The 18,623-nt window shown below is 40.0% G+C and overlaps 1 protein-coding gene across 1 annotated transcript in view; it reads right to left on the bottom strand.

The window, feature by feature from the left end:
* Positions 1-4,825: 4,825 nt before the first annotated feature.
* TRPC6 (transient receptor potential cation channel subfamily C member 6) overlaps positions 4,826-18,623 on the bottom strand; it is a 121,609-nt gene continuing 107,811 nt past the window's right edge. The window contains exons 10-12 of the mRNA XM_067567501.1: positions 13,342-13,425; positions 11,375-11,450; positions 4,826-7,624 (exon numbers count right to left, since the gene is read on the bottom strand). Coding sequence (XP_067423602.1) covers positions 7,473-7,624; positions 11,375-11,450; positions 13,342-13,425 — 312 coding nt within the window. The 3' untranslated portion in view covers positions 4,826-7,472. The remainder of the gene's footprint in view (positions 7,625-11,374; positions 11,451-13,341; positions 13,426-18,623) is intronic.

The raw sequence follows: 18,623 nt of genomic DNA, 5'->3' as shown, positions 1-18,623 counted from the left end.
TGCTATGCAGGTTAATCCACACAGCTTCGCCAGTGCCCCTGATTTTTAATTCCTTGTTATCCAAGTGCTCAGCTGCTTTTGCGTATAGTGATATTTGTGCTACATATGGACCTAAAGAAGGTTTTGTATGAAGCCCCCTAGCAGTGAAAAGTTAGCATATAGACAGACTACATCATGTAACCTCTATAAGTGACATAATTTTATATATAAGAGCTAGTGATAAGAGATGGGCACGAGCCACAAAGCCTTCATACAGATCTGAACTTCCCCCAAAGTCAGAGGATGTTTGAGCCTGGAGTTTTGACTGGGAGCACAGCTCCACAGACATGAAATTGCTGATGTCGATGAGTTTATAACTTTTCCATCTCTTTAAAGCCTTGTCATCAGAATGGATCCATTTTTGTCAGCTGATCGTATTTAAAAAAAGCTATAAAATGAAGGATAAGAATAGCAAGGATGCTGTCTGAGGATTAGTTAGTTAGCACCAGATTCTGCTAGCCTTTCACATAGTGAATAGTATCTCACTCCCTGGGCATAACAAGGTGCTAACACTGTGAGCAAAGCTAACAGAACTTGGTCATTGATGTTTATAAAATCTCAAGACCTAGGCAAGTGCTAAAATATGACCATTAAGAGTAATAGTGATTTATCCCATGAAATGAAGTAGCCCACTGTACAATATGACCTTTTTTCAGTTATTTTGATTGGCTCCCTATTGATTAAAGAAGGAGCAAAGAGTAAATGTCAGGCAGCTGAATCACCAAATATTGAAAAGGTTAAAGCAAAATATGATGCTACTAAAATACAATTGACTGGAGATATAAGGCATTGCAATACATGTATTTGGGAATTATGAAAAACCAAAACCAAACCAAACAGGGTAACAATACCAGAAAAAGAATAGGTTGTGGTTTACAATGATGGGACCAAGAACACCAAATGGTCATTTAGCTAATGAGGAACAGGCTATGGATGCTACACAGTACCATTTGTCAGACTGTAGTCACTATAGGGTACTGATCCTTTAATGAACTAATACCTTCCATTTTTATGGGAAATAAAGATTGTCTTTCAGACAGTGCCTACACTATGGAGACTGTACCAGCATAGCTACAGCGTACAACCCCATAGTATAGGTGCAGCCTACAAGGGATTTTCTGTTGGTGTAGGAATATCACCTCCCTGAACAAAATTAGCACTATTTACAGAAGCATGCTTCTGTCGATGTTGCTGTGCTACATTGAGGATTAAATTGGTTTAGCTGTGTCATTCAAGGGTTTGATTTTTTTCACAACCTTGATCAATGAAGCTATGGTGACATAACTTTTAAATGCAATTCAAGGTTTAGTCTCACACCAGCAGCCTTTTGGTCTGATCTCCTTAAGTGGAAGTGTTTTTCCAAAAGAAAAGCTTTCTAATTTGTCAGTTATGTTTTCCACAGGCCATATTAAAAATTAAGCAGGAAAGGGACCATTTATGAGCAAGAAATGTTATTCAATTGGGTATTTCCTACTGAATTAAAAAGCCATTAAATATTTAAATAGCAAACGAGCAATTTTACACTTCTGTTGTGTATCAGCATGCTGGCAAATCATGTAGTCTACAATGTCTTAATTACAACATCCAGCTACAAATTTTAAGCTTCAGGGAAATCTATGAGATGTAAATGCAAAATTTCATTTGACTAAACTATCAGCTGGGACAATGCATATAGGTACAAGAATGTTCACTTAGTGAAATTATATGATACAGCTGCTCTAGTTAAAGTTCTGCCAGGATCTCTCTGTATACTGTAAATGCTGGTTGAGAGAGCTTAATATTGAACACATTTTAAGTTGTGGTGAGCTAAATCTCAGTATGCAAATTGCTAGAGCCAATTCAGACTTTTTCACATTAAAGATCCTGGCTTACCAGCCATAAGCTACTGGCCACAAGAACTCTCCTTGGGTTCAAGGAGTGCAGTTTGCTCCCTCTTTCACCCTGGGGAAAGATGCAGCTGAAGGGGATTTTCACTGCTGCCCACCCACAGCAGTTCTGCCAGAGGAGAGTAATTTTTAATGCTGACTGGGACTCCAGAACAAATTTTCTTAGGCAGCCTCCATGGGTGATGTGCTGAATCATAATGCTGGCCCTTCCTTGGGTGGGCCTACATTGGCTTGTTCTAGGATGCCCAAGAAAAGCAGGGTGTGGGCTGGCTTGTACTGCTTCAATATATTTTGGGCATATGTTCTGTTGTGTGAGGGAACATTGTAACTTCTAACTACTAAATGCCCAGCTGCCCAGCAGAATTCACAGCCCTGAGTCAGGCAATCAGGCTCCCCATAAAATTCATGGGGAGAGTTATGCACCTAAAAATGGGATTCACGGAAGCCAGCACGGTGTGTTGGGAGCCACCTAAGTTAGCCAAATAAGAAATGGTGAGAAAAGGAACAGGGCCTAAGCCCCATCCCTCATAGGCTGTTAGGGTTTGCTCAGGATTCATGGACGTGAACCCTCTCCTGGAGTTAGGTGCCTAAGGCAGCTCAGCCCTTTCTCATGAAAAACAAGAGACCCATCTCATATCAGCCAAAAGCCTAGTGATCAGAGCACTTACCTGTTTTCAAATTGCTGCTCTGCCTGATTTGGAGAAGAAATTTGAGGTTCATATCCCAGGTAACTGCTCTAACTACTGGGCTATAAAGTCAATCTCTTTCTGGCCCAATTCATATGTAAATATTTATACAAAGTGGAACAGCTTCAACAGGAGAAACTGAGAGAGCCCCACCTCAGAATACCCAATATCCTGGTGATTAGGTTACTCATGTGGAAGATAGGGGACCCAATTTCAAATCAGGCCAGTCTGAGAACAGGTCTCCCACATCTCAGGTGAATGACCTAACTGTGATGTCCTGCCCCTTTCTATGGTGGGCCACTCTGTACTCAGAACTGAGCCTGAATTCCATTTGTTCATATTTGTTGCAAGAACAATAAAGTCACCACAGCAGATAACTGTGTTGAAATCAGCTCCCCCTGTGTCTATCTCCTTCACTGCTAGGTCCAAATATAACACTAACCATTGGGCTTTGGGGTATGCTGGGACACTCTCACACCTCAGCCTCAAAATTCCCAGTCTGGTCATCTCTGGCTATCTTTTATGAGGGTTAAGCATGCTGAGGGGAGACCTACCTGGAGGTTAGATAGCTGGGGGAACGCCTACTTTGAGATCTCAATAGGATTTTGCTATGAGCGAGGGTGCTCTGCAGCTTGGTAATATCAGCCCTTAGACAGTTTTGTGTATGCTCACTGGTGGAAATTTACACTCCTACAGGGTCTCGCAGCACTAGCTAAGTGGGTGTTTGGAGGATCTTGTTGATGCACAAATGTTGGATTTAGGCATCTGAAATGGCAGTTATGTGCCTACGTACCTTTGTGGCTCTAGTCCATGAAGCCTGTAGGTCCCACTGATTTGCACTGGCAAACCCAAAATTGAGTGTGGCCTAGAGAGTACAGAGTTTTCTAACCTAGAGAGCTCAAAACTGTGAGCTTAACCCTGAAGCCCTTAATCAGGACCTGACACTGCATTCCTTGAATCCCAAGACTCCGATTATTGTATTATTATTTACTATTTTGCAGTGCCCAGGGATACATTAAGTGCCCCCTCGTACCTACGCACAACGGGCTGATGCAGAAGCATGGTGGCAACCTTAATAGATAGTTTTTCTCCATTACTTTTCTTTTAATTTAATTTGGAATTCCTAAAACATTTCTACATATTTTATCAATATACCGTTTTAGGCAAACATTGTAAGGAAAGTGATAAAAAAATGAATGCTATAGAAGTGGAAGACTGGGAACCTCTTATCTTCTTGTCTCATAACCCAAGGACAAGGGGATACTCAATTAAACTAAAAGGTAGGAAATTAAAAACTGATCAAAAGAAACACTTTTTGACACGTGTGATTGAACTAACTGGAATCACTTTGATAGAGATACCCGAGAACTTGAGCGACTCCATTTTGTTTCCTTGCCTCCATTTTGTGTTAGGCAAGTACATCACTAAGGTAGCATTCCATCATTAGCTGAAAGCAGGTTGGTCATGTAGCACTAAAATTGGCAGGGAAAAGCTGTGGTGAGGTAGATGTTGATCATGAAACTGAGTATGTTAAAAATGATGTTGCAATATAGCAACCAACAAGGTAATTGTTGAGCATGAAGTTGGGTGCATTAGAAACAATGTTGCAATGTGGTATATACTCTGCAGTGCTCTGACAGGACAATATTAGCAAAAGTAAGTGAAATAACTGTCAATCAAGTCTGTCAGCAGAGTATGTAAGGAGACACACAGTGAGCATCAGTGACCGTCTCGTCCATTCATTTGCTTTGCCCAGGCAGACTGTTCATTTAGTTTAGTAAGAGAGAGAAGACCAAGAGCAAGAGAAACCAGAGGGAGAACATCTAAAAATTGTTACCAACAACTGTCAGCCACCTGTGGATGACTGATCACCTGAAGTGGGGTGCAGCCACTCGGAATCACTCCAAATGGTAAGGCAATGTGGTTTGGGGTGCTCTTTAGCTTTCATGAGGGATTTGTGTTTTATAGCACCAAGAAGGGGTGTTGATGTGTTAGGGATTTGTGTTTGTACCAATGAAGGGTGCTTTGTTTTGGAAAGAACACTGCTTGTGTCAATCATTTATCGGAAGGCTGAACCCAAGTCCTCTAAAATATTCCTTAGTCACCCTAGTGACCCATACCTCAGGAGAACAGATTAGTATAACAGGTGAGCTATTCTGAGGGAAAACCTTTGGGGGATATTTGAATTCTGTTTTCAGGGTTGCAGTACTTACAATACAATTCTTTGCTAGTGAATTACAGCTTCCAGCCATATTTGTCTTATCATTGGTTTTAAAGCAAAAGTAACCAAAGTGACCAACATGTTCAGACAACATAATGTCATAATGTATTTGGTATGGTGTTCATTTGAATTACTACATTGTCTGTCATGCTACATTTGGCATTAGACCGCTTCAATATATTTAACAAATTCTTTCATAAGTAATAACCATATATAAAATATTCTCATCCAATAAAAAAAATCCATATGCATATCTTCATGAAACACAGTATGTACTTAAGTTTTAAGGAAAGTTAAAATTTGGGCTTAAACATATTCACAGTGTCCATTTAACCTCTTCAGTAAAAATATTCACTTAAATGGTAACTGTTTTCCCCTCCTCCCCCTTTTTATCTATGTTACTAAACATTTCCGTCACATTAGGTTTATGCAGTTCCAAAGTTTAACCATGATTTAACATTATAGATTATGGATCCAAATTGTAAATTAGAATATCAAGAACTTTCTAATATTGAAAGGAGAATTCCGTTGCAATTGTTACCTAAAAGTTCTAGCGGACAAATTTTCAAAAGAGTTTGCTGATGTTGGTGACGTGCTTTGGACAATTTAGGCCTGATTTTCAGAGGAGCTGAGCACTTTGAGTTCCCATTGGAGTGGAAGCATGCATCATTTCTGAAAACCAGGCCCAAAATGTTTCAAATTGGACACCCAAAATCAAAGTCTAATTTTGGCCTAACTATACAGGAAGGGAATTTTAAAGGGCATAAAAGGAGTTATGTGCCCAATTCCCATTGACTTCTAATGGGAGTTAAACCCTTAACTGCTTTAGGTTCACTGGTCAATGTAAAAACTAGCCATAAAGCCTGAGACAAATAAACAAGGGCATCTCAGTGTTTGCAGTACTCCCTGTAATCACAATAGGGAATACTGCAGATAATGAGATAATGCTTTTTAATTATCTAAGGCAAATGATTAAGGTTAAAGGTGGCCATTGTGTATCCCGTAGTTTTTATCATGTGGCCATTTTGTTTCCCTCAGTTTTTTCTTAGCCACTGTGGTTTCATGCATTATTCCAATTACACTGTTCTGGCACCTCTAAAACCCTCATTTTCCCTCTCCTCCCTGAGAGAGGCCCTTTAAAGTTTCTAAACCCTGAGTTCATTGAGCCTGAGGCCTGCAATACATAGTTTGTTCCCACATTACTCGCTGAGCTGGTAAGGCTAACAAGTTTCACAGAATCATAGAACTTTTATGGATCAAGGTGGATATTCTTTAGGAATGCTGACCTTAATAACAACTTGGGTTACACTCCAGAAAAGACAAAAATTCTGCCCCCTCCATGTACTTATAGTTTATCCACCTTCAAAAAGAATTATGATTTGACCAACAAAATTATTTTTAGCCCACTCAGCTAGAATCTAAAATCATAATCTGTAACAAATTTCCTGGGCAATGACAGGTTTAAATATCCAGTATAAATGGGAGAGATGGAGATGTTTAGATTCTGATACTTTCTATAAAAAACATGCTCCACAATGTTTAATTTAAAAGCTATTATTGTCAAACTATTTTTTCTTTTTTTTTTGCTAGAAATGGGCCCATATAAAACCCCCTTATTTAAACAAATTATTTAAATGTTTAAGATGTTCATATCCAGATGCAAAAGCTTCCCAGTACTCATAGAGGTTAGCACCTGGAGTTTGGGTTGGTCTTTCCTAGATGGAAGTGTCAGCAAACAGTAGGATCTGGATTCAAACTCCGCTAAAGTTTGGGAGTGTTCACAGCTGATGGCATAGCTCTAGACATTATAGAAATTGGGGAAGCTCAGAAGTCGTAAACAGATCAGAACTTCTCCAAGGGACAGATGGATCTGGATTGGGGGTTTTGTTTCTGGCCTCAACAATAGCTTTTCAATAAATCTTTGTGAAAAATTGTTCTTTTCTCAGTGCAATCACTCCCACTGGAACGCAGCTTCCTGGGAGGATAGCTCAGTACTGATTTGTTGAAAAGATAGTGGGATGAGTGGTAAAGAGGCACTTCACATGATGTCATGAGAAACCTCCACAAGGAAACATATTCAAAATAAATTACTTTCAAGGCTTTACATTTTATTTTCAAACTGTGCAGAAAGGCTTTTTTTCCTACTTGGGAACATATTCTTTTGAAAAATAAATGGATTTTAATTTGGGTTGTTTTTAGACCAGGTCCTATATGCCTTTTTCTCTTCCATTTCGTTCAATTATACTTATGCAAATTTAGGAAAGGAAGGCTACAAAAAATAAAATAAGTGGTTAAGATATCAGGAGTTTAGATTTACAGAACCAACAGTTTTAATTGTTAATGGATGGTCTTCTCAAGCCTTAATTGATATATTTGGAAAGAGGTAAATTGCACATTGAATAATCTAAAATGAATTTTTCTCCAGGGGGCTTAAAATAAATAAATAACTTTTCTCAAATGACATTTTTTGTTAATCACAGATATAAGGGGTTAGCCAACTGCAGTTTTTCATTAAAGAACTGAATAACTTCATTTCTTGTTCTGCTATAAAAATGTGAACTTAATTTGAAAAATTAAGGGAGAATAAATATGGCTTGAAGTTGATTGTTGACTTTTTGTTTCATTGTTTAAATGTTTTGCTTAACTCCTGCTTTCTTCCTCTCTGGTCTCAACTGAAAGTTTCTCCCCAAGCTTTCTAATGAGTTCTGCCAGGTCTTCTGTGTTCTGAGATTTTTCTTCAAGAAGTTCATAACGGAGACTTGAGATGTCCTGTTTAATTTCCTTCAACTCACCTAGGAGAGAGGATAAAAGTTAAGAAGCAAAACAAAAAGAGTGTAACCAAGGTTGTTATGGTAATGGTAACTTAACACCAGTCCATCCTCTGCATGGATTTCCTTTGCCCAACCAGAAAGGGTGGGAGATTCAGCTACCTCCATGGCCCTGTGTCCTTTCCTGAGTTTATAAAGGAGGCTCTCTCTATGTGGTCAGGAGCCACATAAGGAGATGGAACAGGGAGTTAGGGTGTCTGGGATGAGGCATTAGGGAGTTGTAGGGGGCATATCATACCTCCAGAGAAGGGACCTGCTCCATGTATATGAATCCTGCTTCCATTTACAGGAATCACCCTTAAATGAGGGCTCTGAGGGTAGCAGTGGCCAAGAAGCATGGTGGGGTGGTGCTAGGAATGCCAAAGCAAGCTGCGAAGGAGCCGGGAGTGGTATCAGGGATCACAGAGGCATCTGAAGCCCATTTCCTCCCACAGATTCCCTTGATTCTGCTCAATTTGTGGGTGGAACAGCTTTTTCTCCAGGGGCCTGTGAGGGAAGGCAAACTCACAGAATGAATGGGGGGCAATTCCACAAGGAAAGCCAGTGAAGTTTTTCTCTAATCAGAGGCAATTCTTTGGGAAGGGTTGTTCTTTTGTGGGAAAGGATAGCCCACTTTTCAGATTTTAACTCAACTGGAATAAAAATGTTTTTAAAAACACATCAAGTTATGCACACAACTTAAACATGCCTGATTTAACATTACTGTAACAAATTCCACAAATGCATGTTCATGAATAATCTACCAGTGTCATCGTATCAGAAAACAGGCGTTTTTAAGGGCAGTTTTGAACCAGCCTAGCGCATAAGAAACTGAACACCATTTATTAGAAAATAGATGTTTTCTGCCTAAAGAATGAGAAGCCTGGCTCAGAACTAACATAATACACTGGAATTCTATTAATATATCAGTAGTTTAGAATCCGTGGGTAACAAGCCTGCAGGGTTTTCAATGTAGGTCCCCAAAAGATTCAGTGATAACCAGCCTTTTTCTCCTCCCTCTGGGATGCACTTGGTGACAGACTAATATTTATAACCATGTTTTTAATCATTGGCAAATAGGCTCAGGCACTTGAAGAGCTAGACTATTGCTGAGCTTCTGCACATGACTTAATCTACATCACCTGCTGAACCACAGGTAAAGCACTTCATTACAGAGGCACCGCTCTACTATAACTTTCGAGCTGCCTGCCTGAAAGGAAGAAGATAGAGTCAAGGAAAAAAAGAAATATAACAGGGCTTAGTGAGCAAATAAGCCAGATATGCAATTGGCCAGCTACCAGTAGGCAAGGGAAATTTTCCACACAGAATGGAAGAGCCAGTGTATACCTATGGAGAAGGGAGAGGGGGAGGACAGCAGTTCTTTGTGGTGGTCTGCAGAACATACTTGCTAGTGGTATGTAGAGAGCTGGCTGGACACATTAAGTCACATTAAAAGAAGTAAAATCTTTTAAATACTTTCTCAGTATTGCTTTCTCCTGTAAGTGATTACTGTCATTGCCACAAGTGTACACATGGTCCAGACCATGAAGAATGCAAGGGGAGGTATCCACAAGACAGTCTCTGAACGAAAATGTTGTCTGCTCCATGAGAATCTTTAACAACGCGTAGATATGGGGAATGTGTAGCAACTAGTAGAAGTGGCAACACTCTTGATATGTTTTCATTGTTGTTTTCAGTGTAGGCCATGGCATTCTTACTGAAGGAATATCAGAGCTCATAGAAACCATTCTCAAACCACTCATCACACAATGGGCCAGTTTCCTCCATGACACTACCGACTCCCTCCAGAAACGCCACATCATTAACAACCTTCCTTAGAACACCATCCTCACTACCATGGACGTCACCTCCCTATACACCAACATCCCTCACCACGATAGCATCACTGCCTGTCTCAAATATTTACAAGCTAATGAACAATGCTCAGAAATCCACCTCAGACATGTCACCAAACTCATCCATTTCATCATCACCCACAACAAGTTTACATTTAACAACAAATATTTTGTAAAACTGTGGGAACAGCCATGGGTACTAGGTTGGCTCCCCAAAACGCCAACCTCTTCCAGGGCCACCTTGAGGAATAACTTCTGGAAAAATGCACCACAAAACCAGCTATATACCTGAGTTATATTGGTAATATTTTTATCTTCTGGCCAGGTTACCTAAATTCCCTTATAGATTTTTACCACAACACCACCTTTCCATCAAACACTCTTGAACACTCATACACCAGCAACAACATCTAGACATCACAATCAGCTTCAACAATGGAACCCTACAAATGACTATTTACAAAAAACCCATGGATCACTACACTTATCTCCACAGACCCAGCAACCACTCAAGACACACCAAGAAATCTGTTATCTAAAGCCAGACATTCAGATACCACAGAATTTGCTCAGAAGAGAAAGTCTGGATTAATATCTAAACACACTTAAAATTACCTTCACTAAATAAGGACACTCCACCAGAGAAGTAGATCACATCATAGAACTGGACACTCAAATATCCTGGAACAATCTGCTTCAATACAGGAAAAAAACCCACTGACCACACACCCCAAGTGGTCACCTCTACTTGTCATCCCACACTACAGCCCAAATGGGGTATCATAAAACAATTCCAACCCATACTTGATTGGGACAAAACCCTGAAAGAAATCTTTCATGAACTCCATCTTCTGGCCTTCAAACAACCCCCCACAACCTTGCCAAGCTTATCATCAGAAGCAAACTCCCTACAGCCCAGGACACACAACTCAAAATGGCACCAGATCCTGCCAGAACAAGAGATGCAAAATCTGCAGTCATATCTCCACTGCTATGATGATCACACCTCCGCAACACAACTTTCAAGCTCCTTGGGTCCTAAACAGACTCATCACAATATGTCATTTACCTCATCCAGTGCATCAAATTCCCCAACAACAACTATGTGGGTAAAAAAAGACAATCACTATACTCTCAAATGAACTCACACAGAAAAAATGATAAAAGATAAAAACACCCTATCACCTATGAGTGAACACTTTACACAAAACAATCACTCAATAGCTGACCTCTCAGTTCTCATCTCAAAGGAAACTTGCACAACACCTTCAAAAGACAAGTCTGGGAACTTAAATTCATAACTCTCTTGGCCACTAAAAACCTTGGATGTAACAGAGACACTAGTTTTATGGCTCATTACAACAATTTGTAACTCACCCTCCTGCCTGCTAATCTTTAATTGCCAACTTCATTTTAAGTAGTCTCCTACAGTACATGTGAACCCCTTATATTTAATCTGTACCACCTTGTAGTAAGCTTACACACTCTGGTTACCTTCTCTAGACCTGAGCAAGAGCTCTGTGAAACTCACAATCTTGTCCCTTTTAACAACAGAAGTTGGCCCAATAAAAGCTATCACCTCACCTATTACCTTGTTCATGTCATAGATAGGCAAACAATCTCTGGTGTGGGAAGCAGAGATCCAAGAAACACGTCTTTTTCTTAACTTCAATCTCTCACATTAACTTTATACTTTTATTATGTAATAACTTATTATTAGTTCTGATATATTTTGTTTTGCCATGTATCCAGGGTCTTTGAGATGTGATTGCCCCCCAAAAGTTTTGGAAATGCTCTTCCAACAAGTTAACATTCCCTTTTTAAAGTTGCTTCTGTGATTAACTATGAAACTGTGACTTGATTAATGTGCTACACTCACCTTCATTGACTTCATCATTCTCCTTGTCTATCTGAGCTTTAAGTACATATCTTTTAATGAGACGCTTCATTATCTTCTAGGGTGGGGAAGGAGAAAAGAGTTAGAGTTTTCAAAGATGGACTTCCTTGCATTGATTCTGAAATCCCAAGGCATGTGCTCAGTCAACACTACTCTACATTTAGTCTTGCATTAACTCCTCCAGTCCATGGCATTTGCCAGGATTAAAGGCCTATTATATATAAAAGAAACATGTCAGTCTCTGCTTTCATCTAGACTATTGATCTGAAAATTAATGCATAAATGCAAAATGACAAAAGTGGACACATTTTACTAATACTACAGTTTATTACATTTTATTTGCAATTAAAAGAAGATGAAGCAAAACCAGACTCTATGGGGCTGATTTACACCAACTGAGTCTATTATGCTCTCATAGTTATGAGATAATGCAGACTTTGATCAGCAGTGCTAATTACTAAATAACTTGGCAACAAATGCATTGTTTCCATATAATTTTACATTTTACTTAATTATTTATGTTTCTAAATTCAAGACTGAGAAAATTCCCTGAAACACTTGGTTCTAAAATTTCATGTGGTATAACAGTGACCCACGCTAATCCAGTATGACTTTTGTCCTCCTCTAGTGGCTAGACCAGGTATGCAGGTTTATGAGTCTGCCTCAGTTCTAACTCACCTGGTGTTTTAGCTCAAGCAGTAGAGGCTCATGCTTTAGTTCCAGAAGCCTCCATAGCAGGGACCTGCCCAATCTTTTCCCTGCTGCCTCCCCACTGCAACACCCAATCCCCATTGCTGGAGCCTTTTCTGTCCACAGGAAAAGACTCCCTCAGCAGGGAGGCAGCAGGACACTAAAAATAGCAGTGTAGATAGGGAGGCATGGCTTGGGTGAATAGAGAGCACATAGGTATGTACTCACATACATACCCACATCTTTTGGGCATGTTTTTCCTCACCTAAGCCATGCCTCACCAGCTACATTGCTATTTATAATTTCATCGGGGAGCTATGCAGGTACATACTCTAAGGGCTTGTCTACACTTACCTCGGAGATTCGGCGGCAGTCGACTGGAGTTACGCAAACTACGCAAAAAACTTGTGTAACTCCCGGCAACTTCTGCACGCCGTCTTCACTGCACTGCGCCGACGGGAATCGCGTTCCTGTCGATGCAGTGCTATGCCACTTGAGAAGTGGTCTTAATACGTCCATTTCTGGATCAACTGAGCGGGTCTTCACCAATTTGCCACCATCAGTGAAGACATTGCCTAAATGTTGTCAAAAGATGTGTGCAGTGTAGATGTACCTCTGCTCACTTGGCCAGCCAGTTCAACTTGTCCCTTTCCTGCCCCCTTTGTGGCACTATATGAAGGGAGCTGTCTCTGTGCTTCTCCAAGTGCAGGGGATGCAATGATTTCTGAAATTTACATGGACTGGACTGAGACTCCTTACACCCTCCCCTTCCCCACTGTGCACTCTCAAAGGCAAAATGTGGCCCCTTGAGAGACAAAGAATACATACAATATACCATAAGCATATGGAACTTTAGGAACCAAGCATAAAGTGATTTGTAATTCTTGAGTGATAAGAAAGAGGAACTGTAACACAGAATGATCATTTGCAATAGCTTTTGACTTGGAATTTCTTCCAAAAAGAATTGCTCCTGATCTGCACTGCGTAACTGAGATCTGAGTCTTTCCGTTTGACTAAAATTGTTCTTCATTTTAGCCCTTTTTAAAATATTCCACTCAGAAATGTAGTATTTAGGAAGCCAAGAATAAACAAAATTCTACCGTAATCATGCAGCCAATGCAATTATTCTGGAATTACATTGAGTCAGTAGATTTACTTCGGATTCACACCATAACTAATATCACAATTTGTCCTTAAATCTTTAATCTGATCAGTTTTACTCCTTTTTCAGTGCAAATTTGTATTAAAGTGCATTTTACCTGGTATTGTCGTGGAGGATTATTTAAGCTATTTAAATGGAGATCATCAGAGCTTCTTATACTTGATTGCTTACTTTGGCCAAGCTGAAATAAAAACATTTGATAAGTATCAGCAATAAATGTAAAAATAATTTAGTTATACTTTCTTTTGTACAAGTATTCTGCAGTAGAACATTAACTTTTAGACTTAATTGTAGGGGTAAGAGTTAAATTTCAGGAGTGAAATCCTGGCTCTGCTGATGTCTATAGCAACACTCCCATTATGTTCAATGGAGACAGCATTTCATCACACAAATTCACTTTAACTCTTCCAGACTCCATTTCAGGAAAATGACTCTATTTAGAAAGGCACTTAAGTACATGCTTCAATTTTATTTAATGACACTTAACCACATGCTTCAAATCATGTTTGTGCTTAAGGCCTGGATCCACTAAGGATCTTAGGCCTTGTGACAGTCAGCATCATAATGCTTAAACTTTAGGCTCCTTGAAAAATGCAATCCACAAAGCCTGAATTAGGTACTCAGGCTCCCCATACAATGCATGGGGAGAGATATGTGCCTGAGAATCCACAAAAGACAGCACACTAGGAAGCTCCCTGCCTAAGCTAACGAATAGCAGATGCTGCTACCATGAGTGTGTCCTAATCCCCACCCTTCTCACGGAGTTAGGTGTTTATCTCTGTTTGGGAACCACTGTTGGGAACCTCTCTCCTGGGGTCAGATGCCTTAGGTATCTGGTTAACTCCACACAAAATGGCTGGGGGGGGGGGGCAGAAAAGGAGGATCTCCCTCATAATTTTTAACCCTGTGGTTAGGATACTCACCCAGTATGTGGGAGACCCCAGTTTAAGTCCCCACTCTGCCTTAATCACTGGACTCCGCAATATTCTGATGAGGGGCTCTCTCAATCTCTCATCTTGAAGCTGTTCCACTTTATATTAAATACATAAAATTAATTCAGCCCATGGAAGAGTGAGAATGACTCTGTAGTGCGGTGATAGGGCACTCAACTGGGCGATAAGGAACCCCTGTTCAAATCCTGTCTCCTTATCAGATGGGGGGAGGGAAGGGGAGAATTGAATTAGGGTCTTCCCCATCCTAGGTGAGCACACTAACCACTGGGCTGAAGATTATAAAGCAGCCTGAGTCCCCACCCTGGGCTGTTTCGTGAGGATTTAGGCATTCTCAGCACATACCTGCCAGATTGGGCCCCACAGGCAAAGTAGGCAGGGAAACGTCTATGTTTACTTGTTCTGAGGATCTCGCTTGGGCTTAGGTGTGAGATAGGCACCCAGAGACTGTCTGAGTCAGCAGTGTGCATGCCCAGCAGCAGAAACATAGGCAGCTAGGAGACTTTTACAGCAAAAGTTTAGTACCAAGTGAATTTAGCTGCCTACAGTGCTAGACAGCAGCTAAGCAGGGGTTTGGTGGACTGTAGTAGCACCTACACCTGGGGTTTAGGCACCTAAGTCCCTTTCTGGATCTGGCCTAAGTGCTTTCCTGATCCAAGGTCCCAAAGAGTAGATAACAAACCACACTAGCAAAGGCCAAAAAAGACACCTAACCTAAACTAAAAGGAACACCAAAGAGAACTGCAGACTGAAATAGATTTTCTTGAGCTCTGGGAAACTTTACACTCATGTAGGTTAGGTATGTAATGGAGTTCTAGAATCTGATTCTCCTTTTAAGAATAGCAGCTTGTATAACTTGTATAACTCCACTGACATCAGGCCTTATTTGCCACTAGCTTGTGTTTTGCAGCCACTTTGTACAGGTGTAAAGATTACACAAGGTGTAAGGCAGTGAAGAATCAGGTTCCCTTGGTTTACATTGGGATCTTGATGCTCCGCTCACTTGTACCAATGTCTTAGTGTAAAATGACAGTATATTTCTGAACGGCATTTGTTAAACACTGGAGTGAATGGACATTATTCAAAGCTGGAGTACAAATTACTGGCAGATAACCTAGGGCTTCAGTTATCTACAGTTGACATCTTTGAGAAGAACCAAAACACAATCTTGATAAGAAATGATGAACTCAATAATGTAGCTGAATGATTACATTGTAATGAGAATGACTTGGAACTGTCAGAAGAAAAGAAATCATGTATTACTATTGATTGAGACAAATCAATCAGCTCTATGAGCAGTAATGCAAGAAATAAGGAATCTGAAATATACACTATGATTGACCTGCATAAGGACCTAAAGAGATTGGCATTAGAAAGTCAAAATCTTTTACAGATGTATCTGACATACAAAAAGTACATACCTGTCCTAACTACCAGGCCATTGGCTATTCTTAGATAGGGTTCTGACGCTCTCAACCTCTGCTGTTAGTGCTGTACCACTTTGCATAAAGGAATATTCACTGGAGCAGGGACTGGAACCTAGGTCCTGGCTGAGTGCCATATCCACTGTGTTATTCTAAATTGAGTGCACTCCCTTCCTTCATTTTTTTGCAAATAATTTGAAAGGCCTCAGGTTCATCCTAATGTGCAATGGGAAAACTTTTCAAAAACTTGAAAATAGTCACAGGATGGGAAAACCGTTTCTTACTCAGCTCTACTCATGATAATAAAGAAAGCTAAATTTTAGCAAATAAGTAGACCAGAGAAGGGAAATCGGGTCCATTTCTTTCTACATCACAGGTTTTATATGATTCATATTATATATTTGCATCTGTTTGTAATAGACTTTGAAGGTAACTTCGTTTAGTTGGGAAATTGAATTAAAAGTTTTTGAGCTATAACAAGATATTGATTGCTCTTTGTTGGTATCTCTTATCACTGTTTGTAATCTTAAACTGTCATAATGTGTTATTCTGGCAATAGCTGAAGGGCTTTTAAAGGCAATTCTAAATTAGAAAATAAAGTCATCTTCAACCAGGCAGTATTGCTGAAGCTGTTTTATAATCTGTTTCCAAAAATTGTTTCTTGTACTCTGTCTTGAAACATGAACAAGAGAGAAATACAATCCTGTTCCCACTGATGTCAAAAAGGGGGTTGGAGACTGACTTCAGCATAAGCAAGATTAGATATTTGTCAGCACAAACCAGGTCATTTTATTTAACAATCACTGCATTTTAATGGCTATACTGTGCATGGGTTGCCATTTTTGCCATAAAGACTTCATTGTAGTCTCCTGTACAATGTTCATAACACTTGATTAAGAAGAGTTGAAATGAATGGCATATTGCACTACTTTCTGTTATCATTAGCACTTTACTATATCTTTCCTTTTCTCGATAGATGTAAAAATTGATTGCCTTTTAATCTGCGACGGACTTTTTATTAACTGAGCAGCCCCAAGGTTGAAAGAACACATAAAAAATGAAATGCATTTAATTTAGACAGGTAAATCAAGTGATATATAAAAGTGTGTAACTTTCTTAAATCAGCCTACAACAGCAATAAAATGGAATATGTAATTTATTGCATAACTGTGTAAGGCCACTTGGTGGCAGAGAATGCCAAGATTACAACTGCATTTCACTCTTATAAAAGGTTTAGAAGCTCTCTCTTTAAGCTTCATGTCTGCAGCATTTTCTCTCATAAAAATTACTCAGAAAGTAAATTGTTTGGCACAGAAATGACAAACCTAAGCATTAAAAAGTATCGACTGTGTATTCACAGCCAGCACAGAAATATTTGGAGAGTGTTAAGGATTTCCATCACTGGGGTATCTGTGTGTTTGACAAAAGTGACTATATCTTAGTTCAGCAAAAGAACTTAGAGATGTGCTTAACTTTAAACACATGCTTAAGTGTTTTGCTGAATCAGGGCCTACAACTATAAGCCATATATATCTGTGTGGCAATGTAAGCCATATGCTGTCTCTCTTATCTAAAAAGAAATGGATGGATAAGCGACAGGTGATTGCTACGGAAGTGCTGTGTGAAAGACAAGGTAGAGTGGTCCAGAATTTTAGTTACTTAAGGTCTGTCTACACAGCAAAGAAAAACCCACAGCTGGCCCATGCCAGCTGACTCAGGCTCACAGGGTTTGGGTTGCGGGGTTGTTTCACTGCTGTGTAGACTTCCAGAGTCAGGAGGGAGCCTGAGCTCTGGGACCTTCACAGGGTCCTAGAACCTGGGCTCCAGCCTGAGCCTGGAAGCCTACACAGCAATGAAACAGCCCCACAGCCAGAGCCCTGCAAGCCTGAGTCAGGGGGCATGGACCAGCTGCTGGTTTTTCTTTCCTGTATACACAGACTCTTAGTGTTGCTTGTCCATATTGTTATATGTCTGTTTTGTATCATTTAAAAATCAATCAAGACTTTTTTTAAAGTAAGCCATGCCTATTGTGATAGCAGTGTCATATAGTCAAATTTTCAAAAGAGGCTGCTGATTTTGAGTGCCAGTTTCCTCCTGTCCAACTTGAGACAACTTGAACCTGGTTTTCAGAGGTGCTGAACATCAGCAATTCCCATGCACTTCAACTGGAGTTTAGAATCGCAGCACATCTCAAAAGCATGACCAAGTTGCTCTGCCTGGGCATCAAACTTAGAGGGCACTTTTCACCATAGTATATGATAGCAGAATCTATAATAGTAGAATTAAAAAATTACAAAATTATGTTTTTGTTTTTTTGTTAGAGTCAGTGAAAACATGCTAATATAATATGACACCATTTTCATTTATTTTCTATTAAGTAGCTATAAATACACCCTTTAATTGCTCCTTATTTCTTTTTAGAAGGGCCCTATTCAAAGATGAAAACTCATTCAGGACACATGCTGTCATCATTCACTAGGTCAGGAAAATGAACAGATTTCACGGCCTTCTAACCTAGTTGTGGAGGAGTTGAACTTTATGCTTCATAAAGAAATTTGATTCCAAAATTAAAAGCAATGGATGTAATTTTTTTTTAAGTCTACTTCGCTCTTTCTTTTGGTTCTTCACTTGAAAAATGTCACCCCAGAGCCAGCCTGAAAGGTAGCCATAAAGGGAAGAAAGCCACAGGAGCCCTGGACCAAAGGGTTGGGGCCAGCACTACACAAGCAGACCCTGTGGCAGTATTCAAAGGGGAAGCTGATCCTCTTCTCTCTCCAGGACATGAAAGGGTCATGCTGCTCCAATGAGGTGGCACCAAGAATTAGGGGAAAATGTGGGGAATGGATCACATTGAACTGTGGCCCTGGATTACAGCCTTTAGGGGCATCGTTTCTGAGTCACTGGCTCAGTGGAAGTGAAGGAATACCCTAGAAGAGAACATGTGTCACACCTTTATTTCTAAATGTTAGGTGGGACTGAAGAAACTTGTTTGTGGTGTGCTACTA

The sequence above is a fragment of the Emydura macquarii genome, unplaced genomic scaffold (assembly GCF_026122565.2).
Source record: "Emydura macquarii macquarii isolate MOO-44397 ecotype Brisbane River unplaced genomic scaffold, CSIRO-AGI_Emac_v2 contig_318, whole genome shotgun sequence".
Lineage (NCBI taxonomy): Eukaryota > Metazoa > Chordata > Testudines > Chelidae > Emydura > Emydura macquarii.
This window is presented reverse-complemented; position numbering and strand designations above follow the sequence as displayed.